Genomic DNA, 25,163 nt, shown 5'->3' on the forward strand with positions numbered 1-25,163 from the left:
TTTGATTTCTCTGTAGACTAATAAAGACACTTAATAGTACAACAACATTATAATCTAGTTTATATAGCATTTTAAACCTTGCATGTCAATAAATAAGAAGCTGAATTTCTCCACTGGCAAAAGCCATGGACTTTTATTGCACTAACAATGATTTTAATTTATTTATTTCAAACTACTTTTTACTAAGATCTCAATTTTTCTTGTTTGCAACAGAAACTAAAACAAATTTTATCTAGGTACTTGGTTCTGTTTGTCTATCCAATGCTGAAGACTTTGCTGTCTCTAAATATTTTATTGCAGTCAACACAGACAAAGGCAGGATAATAAGTGAGAGCTGCAGCAACTACAGACAAGGGAGACATGAACCTTAAAACACATTCACATCAAGGGCAGGAGACAGTTTCCATCCCAGCAGAGGTATACCAAATTGAAAAGCAATAAATAGCTTAGACCATCATGATTTTTACAAATGCCATCTCAGCTTCTATTCTGATCCAAATAATACTAAAGACTTCAGAACAAAATTTGAAGGGAAAAAAAAAAGAAAAAAAATTACAGATATTTCAGAACATCAACTGGTGATAAATACAGAATTAGTTTTTCAACATTAGGTTATGCTCATCCAACCGGTTTTTCTTTTTTTAGACAAAGGAAATGTAATAGTTCTAATCAGTCTGCATTTCAGAAAAGCATTGCCACAGAGGGAATTTATAACTGAAAAATGAACTAGCAGAAGGAATGTGAGCTAAGTATGGACCTAGCTCATGGCGAGAAAAGACACTGTATGTTGGGTGCATGTAGATATCACAAATATGATCAGGGATCACATCTTGAAACTTTCCCAGCTTGTGACTCTATCCGTTCTCAGAACCCCTGAGACAAAGCTGTATTTCCTCAAACATCCACCTCCCTCCTTTTCTTAGACACCCCATTTTGTAGCTCATCCTCAAGCTGGTCATGTAAAATGGACTGGTCCCAGCTAAACTGGGACTGTGCTGCTGGTGCAGGCTTTTTCACAAGAGCCACAGATAAGGCAGCTCACATTTCAATCTTGCTGCTCTACACCTGCACAGTAGCAATTATGGAACCATGTATGTTCTGCTGCTTGGTGCTAATAGGAGTGCAACAGCTGACAGAGGAGTTCTTCTGAGGGTCCCTTTTTTACCATAGGCTACTTTTCTAGACCCCTGGATGTTTACAGTGTCTGTTGAGTGTAATGATACACTACCTTTATTTGAACCTTATTTGTCCAAATTACAATGTAAGGACTTTTTATCCAGGCTGAAAAACTGAATTGCAGACAAGAAAAAGTAACCAAAAGGTAATGATGTATTATGTTGTACTTGGGGCTTTTTTTTTGCTGACAATTCACATGATAAAAAACCACAAAGAAAATAGACATTTGAAACAGAAACCAGTCAGTTCCAGATGAATATATGGCCACAGACACCTTGACTAAATATCTATGTATTTAAAAGGAAAACATTTGCAATAAAAAATAAGAAAAGTTCAATTTCTTTTAAGAAAAAACCCTGTGAAACTAGTAGATCAAATAGTCTGGTTTTTTAAGAGCATTTTGAACATTTTTAGCTGCTTTTTTTAATGAGAAGCAAAGCAACAGGATCACAGAATAGCAGGAAATTTAAGCTGTTCTGTCCAACTGATAAAGCTAATTTCATCCTCTGCTCTAATGCAATGAAAGAAAAAAACTCATCCCATTTTTCTAATGACTTGATCGGCAGAAGACTTTATAAATTCTCAAAAGATAAAATATTTTTAACTAATTGCCAGCTCTTGCCTTTGTTCCTTTATTTTCATTGCCCTTGCTGCTCCAGGTGAGTGCATCTGATACTGCCAAGAATGACCACATTCATATAAATAGTATCAATCTCCCAGAGTGTCCCACTAATTTATTTTTTTATCTGTTGATCTTAAATTGGTGTACTGGTGATACACAAAATAAAACCATGTAAGTACTTGCATATCCAGACACCTTTTCTCCGTAAGGGACAGGATGCCTGTTTTGTGCTTGCCTCTGGCACAGAATGAAGGATGAAGTATCTGCCATCTATAAAGTAGAACATATCTCATCTTAGGATGGTATCTGTATTTTGAAGAACACTTTGCCCATCCTGGCATTGAATGGGATCAGAAGATTTGATGCTAAAAGTTTACCCAGGTTGGACCTGTAATTTCATGCTTGCCTCTGCTGTCATAGGAGGGTCCCGAAATGGGGAGCTTTGGAGGGGGAAACAGATTCAATATTACATGAAAAAAGGGGACTCTTAACAAAAAACTCAACCCTTCAAAAACCACAAGTATTTGCATACTTAGGGCAAGTTTATATAAAACAGAAGCCTGTTAGAGTTATTAGCAGGATGCACACAGGTATTGTAATGGAGCCCGGGTTCAGGGCTAAAGAGCTGTATGTGGCTCATCCCTGCTATTGCTGGTCGTGTTGACCTCCAAGAGCAAACAGAAGTCCTCTGAAATGCCTGCAGACTCTGCAGTGCTGCAGCTCCCTCCCTCAGAGCAGCTTCACAGCTTTTTTGTCTCTGCTGGCTAGCAAAGCTTCTCATGTAAGCCAAGTAGCCAGCCCTGCTGCAGGCCTGATTCATCTCCTTGCTGCTTATTCAGCTTTCCAAGTGACCCTGTGTCCTCCACTCAGACTAATTAGTTAAGTCCAGCTCTGGCTACAAACAAAACATTTCATTACTTCCTAAAAACTCTCCTGTCTGAAATGTTTAAATAATCTGTGTCCTGGTTTCAGCTAGGATAGAGTTAATTTCTCTGAAGAAAAAGAAAGCAATTTACTGCATTAAATTTCATTAAGGTTCTTCACTAAAATAAACTACTGTTGTAGCTCATTGTCTAGGGTATAGCTGTAGAACTGCCTTTTTGCTTTGAAATAACTTTGTATCTGCTGGCTGGATGACAATGAGGCTTCACTCCCATTGCCAGAGTATCCTCTTCTGCTGGAGGTAGACACAGGCTGCAAGCAGAAGGTCACAGATCTGTATTCCACACCCTGCTGAGCTATTCAGCTGAAAAACTGGCCACATTGCAGAACCATTCTGGGTCAAACCCATGGGTGTGGAGACATCTTTTACAAATACCAGAGTCCTTCTCTGAAAGAACACTAATCCTGATTAATCCAAGCCTCCCTTTAGACAGATATAGCTGCTGTTTTGGATTTCTCAGAGCTGGGAACTGAGATCGGGTTGAAACATCTCCATAGTGAGTTTTGCAAGAAATGCTTTTTTGTGGTATCTGACTGCAGTTTCTACAGCTAAGAGACTAGTAAATGGCAAGGATACAACCTGGCTGCAGAAGAGCAGCATCTAAGGAGAGCAGCCTCTATGGAAAGAACATCTAAGAAGTCTCTAAGAATATAACTTAGCTCCAGAGGAGCAGTTTGGAGTCCTCTGTCTGACTAGATAGTTTGGCAGGCATTTACCCAATACTCCTTCATGCATTAGAACAAGTAAGACGAAGGTATATCCACTTGAGTGATAGAGTTCTGGAACAGAGCTTGTCTAACAGCTAAGATAACAGGGTACATGACCAATTATATTTCCTCCTCATCATAGCAGAGGAGAAAGAAGGGCACATAAGCCAGCCAATACTGCAGCAGTGAACCTTGTCTCTGTGCGGTTTGAAAGATGTACATGAATATTGCCCTCCCATGTTCTGTTCCTGTTCCTGCTCCTCTTTCCATTCTGCCCTTAGCAGTAGCCAACTCTTCCATTTTGCACATTCCAAGCACCCGTGTGCACAGACTTGTTATTAGCAAAAAATTTTTAAACTGTTCATGGTATCCCTAGCCAACAGGATAGTGATGAGGAATGCCTTAATTTGAAAGCACAGAATTTGGAATTTGTTTGGAACTTGTTGACTAGTTATCATTTCCTCTGCTTCCTTGCCAAGATTTTATCTGGCTTTAAATCAATTTGATGTGGCCTTTGCTAACATACCAAGACTGGATTGTTTTTACAAACCAGAGGTTTTCCCAAAGTACAGATAGGATAACACCTAAACTGATGGTTGTTAGTAATTGTTTTAGAAAACTTCATGTACTTACAAGCACAAGTGCCACACTGTTGGGTCACCACTACAAATTCCTCATTGCTTTCTCCAGTACGATGCATGGGTGAGTGTACAATGAAGGAAAGCTGCATGGTTCAATCAGGAATAAAAGCATCAGGCACATATGCAAGAAGCTGGATTTGTGCCTTAGCATGTGAAGGATTCGTGAAGCCTGCAATGCCTTGTAACAGAAATTTTTAAAAAAACCAAAAGAGATTTCAGCAAAAGATCTACTTATATTTCTGGTACTATTGAAATTTAGATTCCTGTTTGCTGGTTTTGGCCTTATACTTACGATGTTTCATGCCAACATTTCCTGAAAGTATTTTCTTTCCACTCCTAAGTTACTAAAAATTATTAATAAAAAGCTGCTATATTAGAGTTTCAGATACAAAACCAGGAGAGCATTTGAGTAAGCAGATGCTCCTAATATCTGTGAGAAAGGGAAAAAAATGCAAAGAACATTGGAAAAAACTGTTAGGAGTAAGCAGTTCCCAAAACACAGAAACTTAAGAAGCCAGCTTTTTAATGGGCTTTCTGTGTCACAAATGACTATTAAAAACAAGTTATAGAATAGCTGTGGTGTAAATTCCCCAGGATTATACATGGAAATGGAGAACGAATTCAACATCTGAGGACAAAACTCCTTCAGCTGGAGTTCACGTCTCTTCATGTAACCCACAGAATCTCATTTTTGTTTGCAAGCAGTGGAACTCATCTCTCATAGGGATCCTCCAATACATCACCAGAACTGAACTTATATTACATTATCTGTTACCTCCTACCCAGCTATTTACTCTGCGTGCAAGAATGTCATGGTTTTGATACCGCAACCTTCCTGCCCTCTTTAACTCCAATGGGACCAAATCCAAGAGGAGTTCTGGCAGGACACACTGTACTCACATTTATGCACGCATGGGGTGTGTGAAGAAGTCTTGATTCTTTAGTAAGACAAGCTAAAGTCTAAAGAAATTTCATGTGAATTAGCCCATTATCCCTACTATGGTGTGGAGAAAAAGTAGCCCTAGCTTTCAGTGTAGCTCAGTTTAGCCCTGTTCTGTATTACACACTTCATCAGACCTGAAAAAATGCTTGCAATTTTGGACAATGAACTAAAACCTTGAATTATCTTTTGGTCTTATTTTGTAATAAATTATAGAATTTACTGTCCTCTTCTCTATTTATACAGTATGGTGGGAAAGCTGGTGAATTGACTGATGAGTGGACTAAAAAACTCTCTTTTAGTCCTCTACAGAGAAAATTCTACCGTGACAGACTGATTGGACAGGAATTCGTATATGTTTGTGCTTGAAGACCATAAAAGATTATTTCCATAGTCTTGAGGAAACACCCTTTTATTGTAGAGAAGTTTGTATACACAGATGCAATGTATTTACAACCAGCTTTTCTCAAACAGATGACTGTTTAAAATCCTTCACAAATCTGTCAAGAATGAAAGAAAATAAAGCTCAGAAGCTCAGCCAGCCAACACAACCCCCAAATTCAGATTATTTCCCAAAGATATCTGTAATGAGAGTAGATGGTGTTATTCAGAAGGAGAAAACAGGACTGTGACAAAGATCACTGGATGGATTTCAGGATTGGTTCATTCAAATGCATTGCTTAGTTTGATCTCAGAGTAGATAAACTGTGAAGTAAAATTCCAACAAGCAGATGGGGACCTGCCTTTTGCCAGGGGTGTGAAAGAGACAGGCAGAAAGAGCCTGTCCTTTCCTTCCCTGGCCTCTGCAAGAACAGCTCACAGCTGCAATCTCTCCGAAAAGAATTTGTTGGTCCTGTGTTCCCCTGGAAAGCTCTTTTCCAGAAAAAGGCAGGAAAAGTTCCACATTTCTTCAGTCTACAGAATGGAGACAATGCACTAAGGGTGAGAACAGCTAAGGAATCCTCCTTAGGAAGGGTGTGGACTCACGTGCCAGCCCAGACACAGGACAGATAGCACCTTGGTGTCTTCTGGTGCCCCTCCAAACTGTGACCCAGCTCTGCACTGCCCTTTACCTGGGGTGCTGTGCAATGGCACCAGTTTAGCTTCAGTCTGTTCAGTCACCTCAAATGCAAAGGAGACAACACAGGGGGAAACAGTGAGAGGTAGAGACACACATTATATTCCCTTTTCATGTTCCTTTTCAATTAAAAGCAGAAACTTCATCAAAACAAAAAGTCACATGTGCAGGCACTTCTCTGGAGAAGCAATAAATACCTCACACAAGCATTCATGGATGGATGAGTCCCATAAGAAAGATTCTCAGTACAACCAGTTCAGTCATAAAAGGAATCTAACCCCCCAAACACTGATGTATATGAGAAACAGGCAAAACATATCTGCTGGTGCTCAAGGAAGTTACATGCTTAAGTTCCCCACAGGTTGGAGACATGTATCTTAGAATCTGCATAATTTAGTCTACACTCAGCAGAACATTGCGGTATTTACAGGCACATTCCAATGGGAAAACATTTGCATGTTGAGCGTGCAAGACACAGCTTTGTCACCTAGTCATGAGACTTTAAAAGCAGGGATTTTGTGACCTCAAATACTATTTGTGAAGTTATTGGGGAGGAAAAAGGTGTGTAGGCAGGAAATGAAAGTTATCAGAATTTGCTAACTTTTTTGGAGCATTAGAATGGCTTCAGGCTGGGACAAAGTGATTCTGTGTAGACCACAGGTTCTGGCTTGTTACACATGGAGTGCTTTGTCTATTCTCATTTCCCATATTTATCCTTCCCAATTCAATATGTTTCCCATTAGCCCGGTTGATGAGAACAGTGCATAAGACTAATTCTGCTTGCAATCATCATCATTCATAGCATAGTAACTTCAAGAATTCTTGCAGAACAGGAATGAATTGGAATGTGACTTTTTTGGACTTGGTCTGTATTCTGAATGTGGGCATCTGAGAAACATATTTGTAATGCTTTGGAAGTTTTACAAATAAAAAAAATAAAGTTACACTCTGAACCTGATTAAGAATGCTAAGTTCTACGTTCTCTAGCACTGCAGGTCAGACATGGTGGAAAAAGCTATTCAGTGACTACTGTAACCCTAGCGCTACCCCAAATTATTCTGAAACACTACTGTAGTTGCGGCAAATTATTAAAACTACCTACAGAATATTAATCATACAATTTAGGTTTCAATATGTCAGCAAAACAGCAAAGTGTAACCCACAGAGGTTATATCCTGGAAGTGAAATTATCAAACTATTGCTTCAATGTCTGTAGAGTAAAGCTATCCTTCCCAGGGACACAGCACTCTCACTTATGCTGACACATAAGGTGGTGGTGGATCTTTAGCAGCTCCATTCACAGGATCATCATATGGTGGTAACAGGACCTGCAGGAAAGAAAAAAAAAGTGTGTATTTTTCAAAAAGAAGTCAGAGATAAAATTTACAGAAAAGAAAACCCCTAAGGCCTTGTCCAAAATCAAACAAACAAACCCCAAACCAACAACAACAAAAAACCCCAAACCAACAAAAAAACCCCTCAAACAAACCCCAAAACCAAAAAACAGTAAATTATTAAGCAGGAGCAGAATAGCTAGGAAAATAAATAATATTAGCTTGAAGTTCCTCCTTTTCAATTTGTACACTGTTTTCATTATGAAAGAAAACATGATTTCTCTTCATTTCTTATTAACCCCAGTGACAACCTGATTTCAGCCGTTCACTGCTGGTACCTGAATTTGTTCAGTTTGGCAGTGATAGTGGCTGCTTCTTCTGCAGTTCTCCTCTGTCAAGAGCACTAAACCTTGTCTCCTGGAGGAGTGCTCAAACTGCCGGAGTGAGAAAAGTCTCAAAATTCTCTCCTTCTGAGCCCTCCCTGGAATAGCCAATAATTATTTTGGAGTGGGGAAAAAGAAAGTAAATGGAGAACAAATTACCCAATGCCTAAATAAATTTCCAGTTTTATGCTTCTAGAGTACTCAGCCATGAGAAGGAAGATCTATACCCTCAGAGGCATTTCAGTGAATACTTCAACATCTGATAGCAATTAGGAAATTAGGACAGGTTTAATCATGTATCATCATCCCCATTCACTAGAGTACAGGCAGCTTTCTAGGACATGGGAGATGCAAGTTCAGGCCACACAGGGCAGAGGAGAGATTTGAACCAAGATTCCTACTTGTTTAGGCAAGCATGCTAGCCATCATGCAATTTTTAATGGCATCAGCGCTGACATTAGTTAGCTTGCATGTGAAAAGGCGAAGGAGGAGCTGGTCTGTTAACCCCAGCAGTGAGTGAGGATAAAATAGATGTCTGAATGAAGAATGAGTGTACATTTCCTAAAATATCTCAATAATGTGTAAGAATATCACTGAAGTGCACTGTCTGAGATACTTTATGCAGCTGATGATAAATTATTCGTAATGGAATTTCCAGATTTCTCAGCATTGCTTTGTGGTCATTAAAGAGCTGATTGTTTAAATGTACATAGGGAAAATCCTGATGTCAATAAAGCCAGTGGGGATTTTGCTGTGAAAGGATTTCACCAGTTCTTAAAGAAGTTGATAACCTGCCTTCTGCAAAGAAACATCCATAATCATCCCTTTTGGACCTCAACCACAACATACAAAATCAATAGGAATTGTTTTATAGATTTAAATAGACTTTGGATCAGACTTTTGTGGGATAGTTCCAAGTGTGATTCACATTATACTCATGTGAGTTTACAAACATGCATTGATGACCATGTGTTCAAGTACATCTGTGCACATTTGTTAAGATTACAGAATGGATACCTTGGCATCTTCAGCTCTTAATAAAAAAAGTTTCATTACTTAGAAAAGGAAATAGTCAGAGCCATTGCTCTTCATTAATACCATATGTTTGAGCTTGTAAATGCGGTATTTTATGCACTACACAATCTAAAAACCCTTGTATTTGAAAAGCATTTCATAAATTATTAAATTTATTGCACCTTAAAGGATGCAAGCATCTTATGACTACTATTCTAGTGAAATTAGGACAACATATAGAACTTCAAATAAATATTATGATAAAAATCATAAATATATTTTGCAATGTAACCTCAGTAAATCACAATGCTAAAGCATGTTAACTGTGCAAAGCACTACAGATGAAATCCCCTCCCTAGCACTGCTCACTAGTTTAATAACAGGATTTCTAGTAAAATCCTCATGTTACTAAAAAAAAGCACTAGTTTCTCAAATATACTGAAACATATTCATTAGTTTATTATGATGCAATATTAGTAATTAAATCTGATCTACAGATGACTGAAAATGAATCAAGTTCCCTTTGTGAAGATTTAGGTGTCTTACTGCACTTTTGTAATGCTATGCCCCAACCTGTGGTCCATTTCTTTCAGGTTCAGAGTCTGTTTCATCAGGTGTGATAAGAAGTGACAGCAGATGCAATCCAAAGAGCTGTCCATCTTCCAGCTAATAAAGATAAGCTGATGAATACTGGACAATACCTCTTCCTGTGTTCTGATCCTCTTTTAGATCCATGTGTCCTAAGACTAATGTGTTTACATCAATATTACTATTTCAGCATTGAGGTTGCTGTCATGTCCAGTAGGTCTCCTGGCCTGGAGAATTACTGACATGAGTGAACTTCTCCATTCCCTTCACTCCTGTATGAAACAAAATCTGTCTGGTAGGAGAAAAGCCTCCTGGTGAGGCTTTTACATCTTGGGAGGTAGGCACTCTTCTTCGTTCTGCAGACCCAAACCTCACATATGGGTCAATGGCCCCAAGGGCCCTCAGAAGACACTTTCTCACTTACCAACAGTTCAACAAGAAGTGAGAGGAGACAGAAATGCCTGTAGAAGTCCAGACAGCAAGGAGATAATACACTGCTATGCCTCAAACACTGACGACCATTCAAGTGGGCAAGTTGGAACAGAACGTTCCTGGAAAGGTAGAGCTGTACAAAGGTAGGGCAGTCCCTTTCTGGGGGCAATTTTCCTGTTCTGTGGTGACCACACAACATACAGCACAAGTGCAGAAGCAGGGTCAAACAGCAGCCATATCCCTAGAGAGGACTATGAACCACCAAGGACTCCAAACACCCTCCAACTCTTTTTGGGAACTCTCCATTGGAAAACTATTTGTGCTCCATAGTGTTGCATCAGACTCAAAGAATCCCCTCCCTGGAAAGGATCTGGGTGCTCCTCTGCTAACTTGAAGATACATAACCTGATGAACTTTTTGTTTTGTGGGCCCCCACCCTCAATGAAGCAAAAGTGTGACCATTATTTTGACCACAGACATCAAAATTACAACCACCAAATCTTGTCACTGGATCCACGGGCAGTTATGTCTTTCCTCTCCACTATCTACTCTTAACCTTTCCCTCTCTCTCTCTTTCTTTCTTTTCCTTATATATTTTCTTTGTGATATTTTTATAGAAAAGAACCAAAAAGGCCACATGCCTCCTTTCTGCTGCAATTAAATTGTTTTAAAATAAGTCTGTGTTATATTTACACTGGTCATTCAGTAATATTTCACTCTAATTCACCCCAAGGGGTTTATTAACAGGAGCCTCAGTTACCCCACCTCAGTGGCAGGTCATAACAATACCTCCAGGAGCCATTTTGGAGAAGTCACTGGCTAAATCCTAAGGCATATGGATTTCTATAGGAATATTCGAAGTATGTGGGATATGAACTGGGGAGGCTGTTGAAAAGGTTCGGAAGTTTCACAAGAAAATATTTACACTAGAAGGCTAAAGCATATTTGCCAAATGTTTTTGAAGTTTAGTGTCACCTTATTACTGGCAATGGTTTTGTTTGAACAGTTCTATCAGTGAAGACTTTACAGGCTTACACACCCCACATTTTTTTGTTTCAATATTTAGATATCCTGATCTTTCATTCCCTAACATGAACAAAATAGCCATAAAAATAATCAGTGTAGAAGGAGCAGAATTCAAAATTACTACCTTCGCCCAGCAGTGTTTGAGTTAAATGAAGAAAATATGGAGAGAGTATTAGACAAAGGTTATGGTAAATAAATGTAATGGACAACAAATGGAAGAAAACACTCAGCTTGTTGAATACATGGCACCAGCTGGGACGCCAAGTGTCTCACATCATTCATACAGTAAAACCCCTTCAAATTAATTTAACTTTTACTTTCCATCAATGTGGTTTTGTTACTGTTACCTAATCATGCATCAATTTTAAGTCTAAATAATCATCCTTCAGCTTCCATGACAGTTTGAATAACTCTTCAGCCACCTCTAATTACAAATCCTCCAACTCTGCCTCTGTAAAAGATTATTTTTTACAAAAAACAGAGTTTCAGGCCCTTACTTTCCCTTAATATTTTTTCCAGCTTTCCTCAATTCAATCTATTTTGGCAAAAGGGAGAAATATCATAAAACCTGAATTATCTCAGCTTTTAACTGCTTACTTTTAAAATGACCAATATTTTACATGAAAAGATAATTTCATTAAAATTTTAATCATTGAATTTATACCAAAGTAGCTGAGATGAAAATCTGGATAAGAGTAGTTTTCTGGAGTAATTTCTTGTGTTAAATTTCAGCATGGCTAATGGAAGCAGCTAAGTGCCTTGAACATAAGCCAGCATAGATATTCAGGCACTACATTATGCTCTCCGGAGACATAAAATGGAAGCCAGTCACCAAGCCAAAGGGTGAGTTCAGAAACTGGAAAAATAGAAACTCACTATTCAGTCTTATCTATGAATCTACTTAGAATGTATATAGTCTAAATTAATTCACAAAGTACAAAAAATATATGCATATTTTAGGTACATGGTACCCCAAGGCAGAACATCCACTCAGACAACCGACACATTTACTTCCCAGGCATTCCATTTTTGCATTTCCTTGTTTCTTTGTTGTGAGTTGAGAAAAATGTATGTTAGTTGGCTGAATGCTGTGGGATTAATGTTTGCAGAGTGTTTGCGATTGTCACTCACAAATTACTACAAAAATTATGAAGGACCCCCATTTTTTGGAACTCAGTGATCCCTATGTAAAGACATTCTGGCTTTTTATCAGTAGACCAGCAAGCGAGTTTGGAAATCAGTTAGTTGCAAAGTTCAGTCCTATAGGATGCCTAGAATCTAAAGGACAGAAGCTCCTAACTTCTTTCACAAGCCCTATAACTGCATTAATTGTTTTTAAGAACCATGTACCATTTTAACACCATCCTTTAAGATGCAGCCAGAGGTAACATTACTCACTGTACAGTGTAAAGGCATCACACAGAGACTCTCAGATCAGAGCTCTAGGGGGTCTCAAACCAAGAGGGTTCAAACCCACAGCTCCAATCTGCCATATAAGATTTTCAGTTAGGTTTGAAGGGCCATTTTTTACTGTCGGAAGGAAGGAAGGAAGGAAGGAAGGAAGGAAGGAAGGAAGGAAGGAAGGAAGGAAGGAAATAGAAGAAACTGCGGCTATGTAGCCCATGCTCAAGTGGGACAGGGAATGCTGAGTGCTGGGCTTTGCCCCCAATAGCATTTAAGCATTTTGTGATAAGCAGTTTTGTATAATATGCAGAAGTAATCCATAAATGACCCATAAGAAATCCTGTTCCTGACTTAGCTGGTGTCATCTGAGTGGTTTGGTTAATTGTATTACATAAGCATCTCTCTATTATAAAGCACATGATACAGGATGACCTTCTCTGAAAGAAATAATTACCAAACAAGTTTGCCAATGGCTATAACATATTCAGTTAATATAAGCATATGTCATTTCATATTTTTTACATCCTGGTTAATCTGGTTTTGGAGAACAAGTTTTTTAAGGCATTGCTTAGAAATATATCTAAGAAGAAACACAGGTAAATACTTGTATATTCAAACAGTTTGTAGTTAATCTTGTCCCAACAGTGTTTTGTTTCTTTGTTTGCCTGTTTTGGAGTGCATATTGCATAATTTCAATAATCACTCCATATCTTTGCAGCTGATTCCACATTTACTTGAACTTCCAGGAGAAAATTTTCTTTCTTCAGCACATGTACAAGTTTTCTCATATTGCTGGAGTGATTCCCGTTTGAACTCAAGCTCTTAGATCTCCCCTTTCTGAAGGAGAAAATGTGTTTGGTTCCATATAAGTAAACTAAAATATTTTATCAATTGATTATTTCTGCATTCTCACCCAAACCTCACTGAACTCAACAGAAATCTTTATGTGTCTCCAGAGAGCTTTGGATTGCTTTTTCCAACAGCCATTTGTATTCTCCACTGGATGGAATGGTACACAACAGCTTTGAGTTTGAACAGCATTCTGTTTGGCTGATGTATGAAACATTTGTGAGTTCTCATGACAAAAAACCTTGTTGATGTCTTGTTAGAAAAAACCACTGTAATATACTTTTACCCAACACCTTCTAGAACTTAAATTACAAAAAGAGCTATAGATTAAAGATATTTATGATAAGTACTGATGGTTATAGTGAACATTAAGGATGTTTTCTCAAACTTTAGCTTTTCAGTAAAAACACTGTCACTTCATGCTGAAGGAGTTCAGGTTGCATCACACAGGAGACAGGGACAGGTGACAATAAATAGTTGTGTGGAATTAGGGTCATTACTACTGCAATTTAATCCCGGTCCCATTGCTATCATTTGGAGCTCTGACAAATTGTTTGACTTTGCCTTAGAAGGATCTCACATTTGTAAAACAGGCATATTATTTGAAACTTCTTAAAAGATGTTGGAAGCGTCAAGACAGAGTCAAAACTCTCTTGATGATGATGCCTTTTCCTGGTCTTAAAATCAAGAGGCATACACGGTTAGAAGGGGAAAAGGGATTTTACCTTGGTATTTATTTTAAGGACTCTTAGGTGCACACGTCCAGGTCATATGCATTGAGATGCACCCCGCAAAAAATGCCCCCCCCAAAAGATCTGGTATAACATTATAGGTTTTACTAATTAGCATATCTATCAAAGATTCCCCAATGAGAGGCTCAAGTGAGCCCCTCCTCCCCAAGGAACCTTCCCCTGGATGGTTCTATCTTAGTTTACAGAACGTGTTCTGGACAGAACCTTGGGGTCTGGGGCACACTGATCCCTAGCTACGAAGCTTCTAAAATGTTTCGTCTCTTAGCTTGACTAACAAGTCCAAGAATGTAGGGAAAGAAAAGGCAAAAAATCTTCATGGCATCAATGACACTTGCATATGACTGTATGAGATGTGCTAAATTGTGGAAATATTTACAAACTAAATATGTATTTGCAGAAATTTCAGCCTGTGCCTGCAAATGCTTATCCCAAGCTCTTCACCACAGCTCTGTATGTACTGCACATCATTCTTCCGCAGAAGTGACCTTGACATTTTACACACCCAAAGCCTTAGGGAAGGCCAATGTGAATAAGTGGGGAGGAAAAGAAGAGAGGGCAAAAGGAGCCTTTTCTTCCACACAGGTCAAATACAAAGTGTCAGCGGGCTCAGGCCATATTCTGTGTTTCTTAAAAAGAGCAGGGAGAGTAGCCACAAGATGAATAGTGTTAGACAGATGGGAAGCATATGCCAGAGCCAGTGCTGAATACAGTGCTGAAATACAGTCACCGCATGGCGATGCATCAGGTTCAGAGACAACTGAACTGAAAGAGGTTTTAAGCAGCACGTGCCTAATTGCACCAGTCCTCTACTCTGGGTTCATTTCATCTCAGTGATTCCGGCCATGAACAACTGACTTGCACCAATCTGACACCATTGTGTGGTTTGGAGAGGCTTTAATGGTATGCAATCACATTCACTAATTTCATGTTTACTTGCCTGCTGTCCTGTCATTCACCCAGCCAAGAGGAGCGGAATTTCCTCCCACAGCTGTGGTGCTTTGAGGAGCCATTAACTGCAACCTAAAGCATGTTCAGCTGCAGTGAAGCGGCAGCCAGCCTACAAACAGCTCTAGAGGGAAGGCTGCCACTGAGACCACCTGTCCCATTCAAGATAGTCCCAAACGTACTGTTGGGATCTTGACTACACAGATGTTATGAAGATCACCTGGGGAAAACAGAAGATGTCTGTGCGCATACACAGCTACAGCCAGCTAATTGCTTCACTCTGTAGGCTGAAAAAGCTTAGAATAATTCTCTCTTTGCAAGGTTTTCTTGTCAAGTTTGACAATGTGGTTTTCTTCTGAGCAGTCCAAGATTACAAAGGAAAACATAAAATTAATGTATATTTTTTGCTTAAAAGTTTCTGAAATCCAGATCTTCTCAATTCAAGCTCTGTTTTGGAGGCTCAAGCCACAAAGTGGTAGCTATTTCCTTTAGTACTTTGTGTGACAATGAGCTCTGGACTAGATGTAAATATCACTGATTATATAATCAATTTTGTATTTTATTTGAAAGGAAATAAGCCTACCAATGTAGCACTTGTTTTATTTCCTATACAAAATTTACTGGAAGCTAATAAATATACTGATTTTATTGAGGCTGGCCTTCAAAAGTTTTTAATGTTTCTCTGTGTAGGGAGAAAAGAAGTAGCATTTATCAAGTGTCTGAAGAAATGTGTTTTTTCTATAATGAGTTCCCAAGAGTTCACAGAATCATAGAATATCCTGAGTTGGAAGGGACCCACAAGGGTCACTGAAGCCCAACTCCAGGCTCTGCACAGTACAGCCCCAAGAGTCACACCATGTGCTTTAGAGCATTGTCCAAACACTTCTTGAACTTTGTCAGTCTTGGTGCTGTGACCATTTCCCTGGGGAGCCTGTTACAGTGCCCAATCACCCTCTGGGTGAAAAACCTTTTTCTGATATCCAATCTCAAATTCCCCTGATACAACTTCAGGTCATTCCCAGTGGTCAGCAGAGAGAAGAGATCAATGTCTGCCACTACACTTCCCCTTGTGAGCAAGCTGTAGACTACTATGAGGTTTCCCCTCAGTCTTCTCTCCTCCAGGCTGAACAGACCAAGTGACCTCAGCCACTTCTCACACAGCTTCCCCTCCAGACCCTTCACCATGCTTATGGCCCTCCTTTGGACACTCTCTAATAGCTTTATATCTTTCTTACATTGTGGTGCCCAAAACCGCACGCAGCACTCACCAGTGGGAGAAACAAGAAGTATTAAAACTAAATCCACTGAGAATTCAGTTTTCTATTTAATCCCTTAACAAGAATTCACATTTTACACGGACTGTATGAAAAGGCTGACAGCCTTCAGGAGAAGAGGGAGCTTTTTTCCAGTAGTGAAGAAAGAGGAATAATAATAATTCTGTGGTGAGATGCAGTCAGATGTTGCATACAAGACAAGCACCAGAGACAGAAGTAGGGATTAACTTTCATAATGCTGCAGTTAAGCACTTGCATGTAGGAACAGCTCTCCTGGATAAGTTAAAAGGTCCATCCAGATCACAGTAATTAGTGATGGATGATAAAGAAACAGAAGTGCAAGACATAACAATGAAAGAAATTAAGAAAGGGCAGTGCAAGCATGCATAGTTAAAATTTGCCCAGAATATTCTCTGAAGTGTTAGAAATTTGAATGTCAAGGACTTGCTGGGCTACTGGTCATTACAGGAATTTTTTCTTCCACTGATTTTTCTAGCCTATATTTCAATCCATATTGATGTCTAACACTGCAATGTCCCCTGGCAAGCAGTCCCACAGCTCATCTAGGTGTTCCATGAAGAAATACCTTTGGTTTGCTATGAAACCTGCCAGGAGCTATTTCACTGAGTGTCCCCTAGCTCTTTTGATAATCCAGGGACCACCTCCTCTGCCACTCATGACTTTAAAGACCTCTCTTACATTCTCTCTTGTTCTGCCCTCTTTCATCTCACTAAGGATCCTCACTCCCCTGCAGTGCAGTCCCCACTTACCTTCTTCATACTAAGAAACCCACTTGACAGTTTTGGGTCCAGGCTGAAGGGAGAGCTCCAAGACCAGGTATGTGAAAGGTGCTGGGGAGGTAGCTGACCTACATTCATGCTCAGGAAAGTGGCAGGCACTTTCACCCACCTGACCTGGGTCAGATGATCTTCCAGATGAGATTGACTGCCCTTTAGAAGCAATTCTTATAAGTAAATGCTTATAAATATGTGCTTCAAAGGTGCTTGTTTACAATGTAAATGGATGCTCTTGTCAAATAAGTCCAGTCAAAGCAAATGTCTCTGAGGAAGTAACAGAGCAATGTCTAAAACAAAATGTTCCTATATTTTTCTTCCTCCTCGTCCCCAGATAAAAATAGCCCTGGGTATAGGGCCAAACCCAAAGCTTCATATCTGAGCCAAATCTTATTTAATATCAAATGAGAGATGTTTGACTTTGCTGTATACACAGATGCTGTTCTGGTTTCATTTGGATGCTTTTGCTTGAAAAATCTGTCCGGAGTGTGCTGGTTAATTACTATTTAAAGATTTCATTGTATGTTGTCTGTCAAATAAATCCCAAGAAATCTTCCTCTCAACATGGACAGGAAGTATTTTCATGTTTATGTGTATGCATTTCCTTTAGAAACCACACTAGAACGATTACAGATGGAGTAACTGGAAGCAGAATAGCTCAGAGATAATTTATAACCCTATTCAGCAGAGAAGTAGGGCTCAGTGATGCAAAATCATCTGTGCAAAGTTAGAGCTGGTATGGCTTGTTTTTCTTTGGTAAAACTTTTTTTTTATTCCAAGCCACTAGCTCTCCAAGACACTATTTAGGAAACTTTACATGAGTTTATGAAATTCTGTAATGAAGCAGCAGTGTTTTCAGCACTCCAGATAGATGAATAAATGTATATATTTCTAGGATACAACAACATTTAGGGACAGATTGTGATTACCCTTGCCTGGGAAGAAAATTGAATTCAGGAAGCTATTGTCTTTTTTCATCATGTGCAACCTCATAAAAGTAATCCAGAATAATGGTGTAATTACTCTCTCCATTCAGAGGCATGGAGCAAAAGCCCTCTTCAGGTCACAGATGTCTTTCCTACATCTTGGTCAGCCTCATAGTGCTTCATCTCTAGTTGTACATCATGATTTTGTACAGGCAGAACAGTTATTTTTTCAATTTTTCCTTATATTTTTTTTCAAAATGAGCATTTTCTGGATGAGCACATGCTTTCTCAAGGTGTATTCATCTACAATTCATCAGTACTGAAGACATTGAAGCATACTTTCACTCTGTGTAACAAATGGTTGGTGTGCTGTCTTGAGTGCAGAAAACTGTGGGAGAGCACTACTCTTTCAATGGACTTTTTAATTACCAAACTACATCTCTTTCTAATCTTATCTTTTACAATTACATCGTGTATTCCACTCAAGAGTTAACAAGACAGAAACCTGGATATAGCTCACACAGGACAGCCAAATTGTTTAACAAGACTGGTTATCTGCCAAGAGTGTGGTTATCACAGCCGTGCTTACATTACAGATGGTGCTGGAAAGGCTTCTGTGCATATAAAAAAATCTATTACTGTCAGTAAATCACAACTGTAAAGCACCTGTCAGCCAGAAACTCCCACAAACTTTTGCAGATCTTCTAAATTTAGTAGATGAATACCCACTCAGCCTTGTTCTTTCTGAAGTTGAGTGTCTGTCCCAGACTTAATTTAAAACAGACCTCACTTTCCTCACTGCTCATAAGACAGAGGACCAAACCCACAAGTGCTGTGCAGTTTGGAACAGACCGCAGCAGACAGTCCTGTGTCCATAGAGAGTCCTGAGGGATGCTTGGGAAGAGCGCAATTGCTCTAAGGGAGCCACTAAAGTGAAATGAAATGAGACTGAAAGTCCATAAGTTAACTGAAACCACTAATAACCACAGAAAGACAGACCTCTTGACCACTGCCAAACATGAGCAGCTGGGTGCTCCTCCCTGGTAGGGAGCTGAGCATGGCCTCCAGGCGATCTCAGAGAGAACACAGCCACCCGCTGAGCCACCAGCTGTCACTGCTCCCACCCACCCAGCTGATGGTTCTTCAGCATCTGCATGGTTTGCAGGGTTGGGAAAGCTTTGTCAGAGAGGCTTGGGGTGGGAGGGACTGGGATGTGTGAGGAGTTCCTCCTCTGCTTGGAAAAGGCCAGGGTTGTGCTGTGCTGTGCTGTGCAAGGGGATGTGATGAGGTGACACCAGATGAGGTAGTGCTGGAGCTGCAGCAGGACCACCCCTGGGGGAGCGGCTCTGCAGCAGGGCAGGGCTCCTGTGCAGGCCAACTCTATGGCTATAAAGCCTGAGTACATGGCTCTTTACTGCTGGGACTCTGCCTCTCACACCCTGCTGCAATTCCCTGTTTGAGCAACACCTGCCCAAGTGGATTCTCACCTCCCCCGTCCGTTGTTGCACAGCGTAACTGTGACTTGAGGCTGACCTGGAAAATTCACACACAGCTCAGCTTAACACCCATATATCCTTGGCAACATGGATTTAAGTTGTCATTGACTTTTGCTGCACTGATACTTATCCTTGGAATTATACTGAAGGCTTTGACTTGTGTTTTGAAGGCCAAAAAGCAGCAGCTGTCAGATGGTAGTGAATCAATCCCATTAGGATAAAAACGACTAAAGAAAGAAACGGCAAATTTATAAACACTGTTTTTTTCCTACATTGCAACACACCCAATTAGTGAATCCAAAAAGATTTGGAAGATTTAAATTACAAATCCCCATTTAATGTCTACTTTTTAATCTAATTATGAACATTGAGAACAGATTTGTTAATTTTATTGTAAATCTCTCACAAATTGTCACGTATTAAAAAAAATCCAGTATGTTAACTGCAAATAAATATAGATTTACAATCTACTGAGGAAAATAGATAAACATGTATATTTTGATCTTGTAATTTAGCTCACAGGTAAATTTAACGACTGTCATGACAAATGAAAATGCTTTGGACATCTTATTTTTAAACTTAAGAGGGTATTTGCCCCAAATTGACACTGTTAATAGCCTGTTCCAAACAGTACAGCTGGCTTCTGACAGCAGCTACCTAATACTAGGTGAGACCCATAACAAGAAGTGTGATTAGCCAATAGCACTAAGCAATAGAGTAAACAGGCAGCATGAAGTAATTCAGACCACAGAGGATGCTGGATTCTAATTTAAAAAATCTTCCATAAACAGGGAAAAAGTGGAAGAAAGAGCTGAGTATAGATGATAAGATGTAAAGTTAAAAAAAACCCCAGGAAATAAGAAGGAACAATCTCTTCACTAAGATTAAAGGCCAACTGACAAGGCATGGGACTTCACTGCAAGTAGAATATGAAATGCTGGAGCATCTGAATAGCTGTTTGTTGGCAGATGCAAACCATCATGATACTTTTCTGCAACTCAGAATCAAACAAAAGAGGAAGAACTGCACATGAGGCACATGCATACTACCAAGATGTGAATGGGGGCATCCATGTGGATCTGGAGCCCTTTGAAGATTCTCTCAGTAAAGAAATTACTTGTATTGTTATGCTTACACTGTGCAATTCTGAAGAAAAACAGCTCCAGCATTTAAACCACAGTTCTAGGTCTCATGTAGACTATTGCATGTGGTTACTAATGAGCCATCCCCTTTACTTACTGCTCTGAGTAGTTCTACTTATAATCTTTATTTCTTGCCCCTGATTGTTCTTCCTCTTCTCTGTGTCCTGTTTCACCTGCTTTTCCTCTTGCAGGTTTTATCAGACAGTTTCCAATAAGGAAGGTCAGGGGTCCTCTGCCTGGACTCTGTTAGGAGGCCCTGAAAGGACTCAGAGAGTGAGTCACAGCAGGGATATTCATTTGTGATGTCAGCTCATTTTAAAGTATTTCCCTGGTTACTATTCACTGCAAAAAGATGTTTGTGATCTAGTGGCTCAGTAACAATGTTATACACACAAACTGCCACACAAGACCAGCTACCTGGTGGACATTGACAAGTTTGTAGGATTTTTATGGAAAGTATCTTTAAAGCAGAATTTTTCTCTAAGCTGTCTTCTACTCTGACATGTACCATCCTGAATCAGGCTTGCCAGTTGGAAACCACAGGTTCCAAAGCACGTATCAGAAATAAGAGCTCTTGTCTATGGTTTATCTGTCTCTGGGATCCATCTCATGCTTCAGCCTGTTTAACTGGCATGAGTTTAAGGGTCCTTCCTTCTGCCCATAGCCAAATTAATCACCAAATTAATAACACAATAATACAAAGAATGGCTCTTCCAACTTTACCAAATAATATTCTTCCTCTGCTCAGAGAAATCATCCAGCAGAAAAAAAAGATCTAACTCTGCACTTCTCAAATAGGTCCCCTATTGCTTTGGGAAAGGGAAAGCAAACAAAAGTGTTGACCAATTAATTACAGGTTACTTATTTGAAGTCGTGTCCACAGAGGGAAGATATCAGCATTTAAAAAAAAAAGTAACTTATTAACCATTGTGGATAAGTGTGTGTATGTAAGATAAAGTCTACTGAAGCCATTTTATAAAGCACATAAAGATCTAAATCCCACTTTGAAGAGAGATTTACGGCTTTACATTTTATCCCCACTGGCAGCATGACCAGAGATGAAACTTCCATTGATTGGCTTCAGTGAGAGTAAAAATAGACTGAAATCCCCTGGCTGTCCAAGAGCATAATAGAGCTGCTACTGCTCCAGAGAAGAAATGTCTAACTTTGGGTTATCTTTTGCACCTGTACACTGACAATTTTTCCAAATTGGATGAAATTTCCATGGTACTGCTGTGACAGTTTAAATTTGTGTGGAAAATTAACTTTCATCCATGGTGTGTTTGAGAAGCTGGCAGCAAAAAACAATCCCAGATTGGGAAACTGAAAAAAACAATCCTCAGGTTACTATGGATTAGGAAAGTGGAAAAAGCAATCCCCAGATTGTTGCAGGGGAGCCACCTTACTGCCATGCTAAAACCTCCTATAGACACGTCCAGAAACTGAGGGGAGAGAAGTATTGGAAAAACACTCAGAGAAGGGAGATCCATATTCCCTAGAGACTCTGCTGTGAATGTACATAGCTGGATTCTCAGGTCCTCGGGAGCATAAGAGTGTCGCATCCTCCCCCCTCCTGGGGTCCAGGCCATTCCCCTGCCCAGCATCAGCTGGTCCTCCCACATCTTAACAGAGTCTGTTGATGGAGCCAAGCCAGGCACATTCACATGGTGTCAAACTTTGATCAAAAGTCACAGAAGGAGGATCTCTCACCTAAAGGGCAGAAGGAATATCCCATTCATAGCCTGCAGTGGGAGGAGGCATGTTTGTTCCAGATGGCACACGTGCAAAAAGGATGGCTTAAACCACTTACACTGAGTGACAAAAATCAGATTATCTGGTAGCTGATAACAGGTTAGTTACAGATCAGATCTATGAGCATTATTTATAAGAACCAGTTTGAGCAGGGGAACTAACTGGAAATTTCTGTGCTGGGAGCAACAGAGCAAATGGGTAGCATGAAGCAATTCACACTACAGGGAATGCTGGATTTTAAGACAAAATCCTTCTATAAACAAGAAAGCTTGTTTCAACTCTGGGGACCTCATCATAAGTACGACATGGACCTGTTGGAGCCAGTCCAGAGGAGGACCACAAAAATGAAGAAAAGAAGGCTCCATCCAGGGAGACCTTATAGCACCTTCCAGTATCTAAAGGGGGTCTACAAGAAAGCTGGAGTGGGACTTTTCACAAGAGCATGTAGTGATAGGACATGGGGGAATGGCTTTAAACGGAGAGTAGGTGTAAATTAGATATTAGGAAGAAATTCTTTACTGTGAGGGTGGTGAAACACTGGAAGAGGTTGCCCAGAGAAGCTGTGGATGGCCCATTCCTGGAAATGTTCAAAGATGAGGCTTTGCACAGCCTGGTCTAGTGGAAGGTGTCCCTGCCTGTGGCAGGGGGGTTGGAACTAAATGATCTTGAAGGTCCCTTCCAACCCAAACCATTCTGTGATTCTATGATTCCATAATATTTAGAAGTTTTACTCTAAACTATAGTAATTACACCCACTCTCATATTTAAGCTTAGATTTTTACTTCCATTTGTACAGATTCTTTTAGCTAATGCTGATGACAAGTATATATCAAAAACCATCCCTGAAGACGAGAACATACTCTGCAGGTATGACCTGCAGCTCTGTTGGAATTCAGGTAGCAGGTTTGATTCTAAAAATGACACATTTATTTCAAAGAAGAGGGCAGAGACTGACTCATCTTTTTTAAGAAATTTGTAGCTTATGATTTAAAGGCATATAGGTATGAAGAAGCCCAGCTGAAAGAAGTTTACCAGCATTCATAAAAATGAAAACCCATAATTTTAATACAAAAGTACACTTGAATGTTGGGAGAATACTATACAATTCAACTGACTGTAGTGACCTATCACAGCATTTCAAAATTTTGTAAGGTTTTCTCAAGAGTTCTAAACTCTCACAGGTCCTCGGTATTTAACTTTCAAAGCCCTATTCTTCCATGCTTCATTTTGAAACCATTTTTAACCAGCAGTGTTGAGACTACTTTTTTTATAGTCAGGTGGAGAGGGGGTTTTGTTTCTGTTTCACAATGTAGACATACAAAAAACATAATCTTCTTAAGTCTGTGATTTCAGGGGGTGAAGGAAGGGAAGAACTATCTTCTGACTGACAGTGGAGAATGATGAGGATTTAACCCCACATACTTCTGAAGCTCAGCAAAGTGCAGAAGAAAGAAAGAGGCTGCTCAGGAGCACATCAGCTCCTCCATCACATCACTGAGTGCACTGTGCTGGTGGGTGCTCATGCAGCTTGTCAGGGAAGGATGTGAAAGAAATGGATATGGACTATGTCACCTAAGGCTGAAGGCGCTCATCCTGACTAGAGAGGAGTAGTCAGACATGGGTTTGAATGAAGCTTGCCTCCACCTCAAATAAATAATGCAAAACCCAGTCTGGTAATGATTCTCCTCTTGCCTTTCTGTCTGGGCCTGAGAAAACCTTCCCCAGCAGCATTGCTCCTGAGCCCTTCTGTATTCACAAACAGGAATCTTTGAGTGAATTTTTTTGGTTAGCTGATAAATTCCCAAACAGCTCTCTCATTTAATGTCATCTTATTGAACTCCCTTAGAAAGATGCATCATACCTGACAAGACCAAATTCCCACCTTATTAAAATCAAAGAAGTATAAATACTGGGGAAGGAAGAAGAGTGCAGTGGTCAGAGCCCAAGCTAGGAATGCACAACCTTTCTCAAAACCTGCTTCTGCTTTAGATGTCTTGTAAGATCAAGATAAGCAAAGTTAAATTAAAGGCTCAGTCTACCAATGTCATCTGTGAATGGGATAAAAGGGCTTCCTTTTCTCACAGAAACATTTGGTAATTACTAAAGTACTGAGAAGAGATTTTGTAGCCAGGCATCTCTAAAAAAAATAGTCTTTTGTTTATGAAGGCAGCAGTGAGGCAGGTGGTTTTAATGTAACTTTTAAAAAGTAAGTTTAGTTTACCAGATAATCCAGCTGACACCCTCCCACTACAGAGACTGCGAGCTCTGTGGGTTGTAGAGTTAACAATGTTTGAAGCTGAGTTACAACTACCTGCAGGTTGAACAAAAGAGCTATCAAAATTATTTCACATAAAACTCCTGGTTATACTCAAAATAGATTCCAGTAAAGAAAATAGTAATACTTCTTAGCTTTCAATAAATCCATGCTTTTATACTTAAATGTCCTGGTTGCCAGCTGTGATCATGGTCTGTAAAACTTCTAAAGTTTGTCTCAAAGCTTCAGGTATAGAAGACAAATAACTATGCAAGAGTTACATCTTTCATGTAAAAGTAGTGATGGTTTTCTAAGCCCTTGCAGCACGGGAATCATTCATTCCAAGGGATTACAGTTGACAGTCTAATACCTCAGTTCGTGGAGACCACCCACAATTAGGAAAACCTGAGGAAGGCAATACCGGGATTTTACCCAGAAGATCCAAAGGACCAAGTTCATGCTGCTCTCCTTCTGTTATGTAAATAGTGTAAAGACCCTTGTTACATAAGCCAGTGGGTTGCCCCAGGGGCTGATCTGGCACAGTGCCCTCAGTGTGTAGCTTGGACGGAACTGAGCGGCTCCATGGCAATACCACTGCAAACAGAACTGGCTCTTTTCCAGAAACCCTTTCTTCCTGTATTCCTTCAGTGCTGTTGGGGTTTTAGGAGCTCTCCTGTTTTTTTTTTTTTTT

At 39.8% G+C, this 25,163-nt stretch overlaps 1 protein-coding gene across 1 annotated transcript in view; it reads right to left on the reverse strand.

Moving 5' to 3' along the window:
* Positions 1 to 277: 277 nt before the first annotated feature.
* LAPTM4B (lysosomal protein transmembrane 4 beta) overlaps positions 278 to 25,163 on the reverse strand; it is a 65,925-nt gene continuing 41,039 nt past the window's right edge. The window contains exon 7 of the mRNA XM_017730374.1: positions 278 to 7,435. Within this exon, the coding sequence (XP_017585863.1) occupies positions 7,361 to 7,435 (75 nt within the window). The 3' untranslated portion in view covers positions 278 to 7,360. The remainder of the gene's footprint in view (positions 7,436 to 25,163) is intronic.

This window comes from Corvus brachyrhynchos, unplaced genomic scaffold (genome assembly GCF_000691975.1).
Source record: "Corvus brachyrhynchos isolate BGI_N302 unplaced genomic scaffold, ASM69197v1 scaffold302, whole genome shotgun sequence".
In the NCBI taxonomy this organism is placed as follows: Eukaryota; Metazoa; Chordata; class Aves; order Passeriformes; family Corvidae; genus Corvus; species Corvus brachyrhynchos.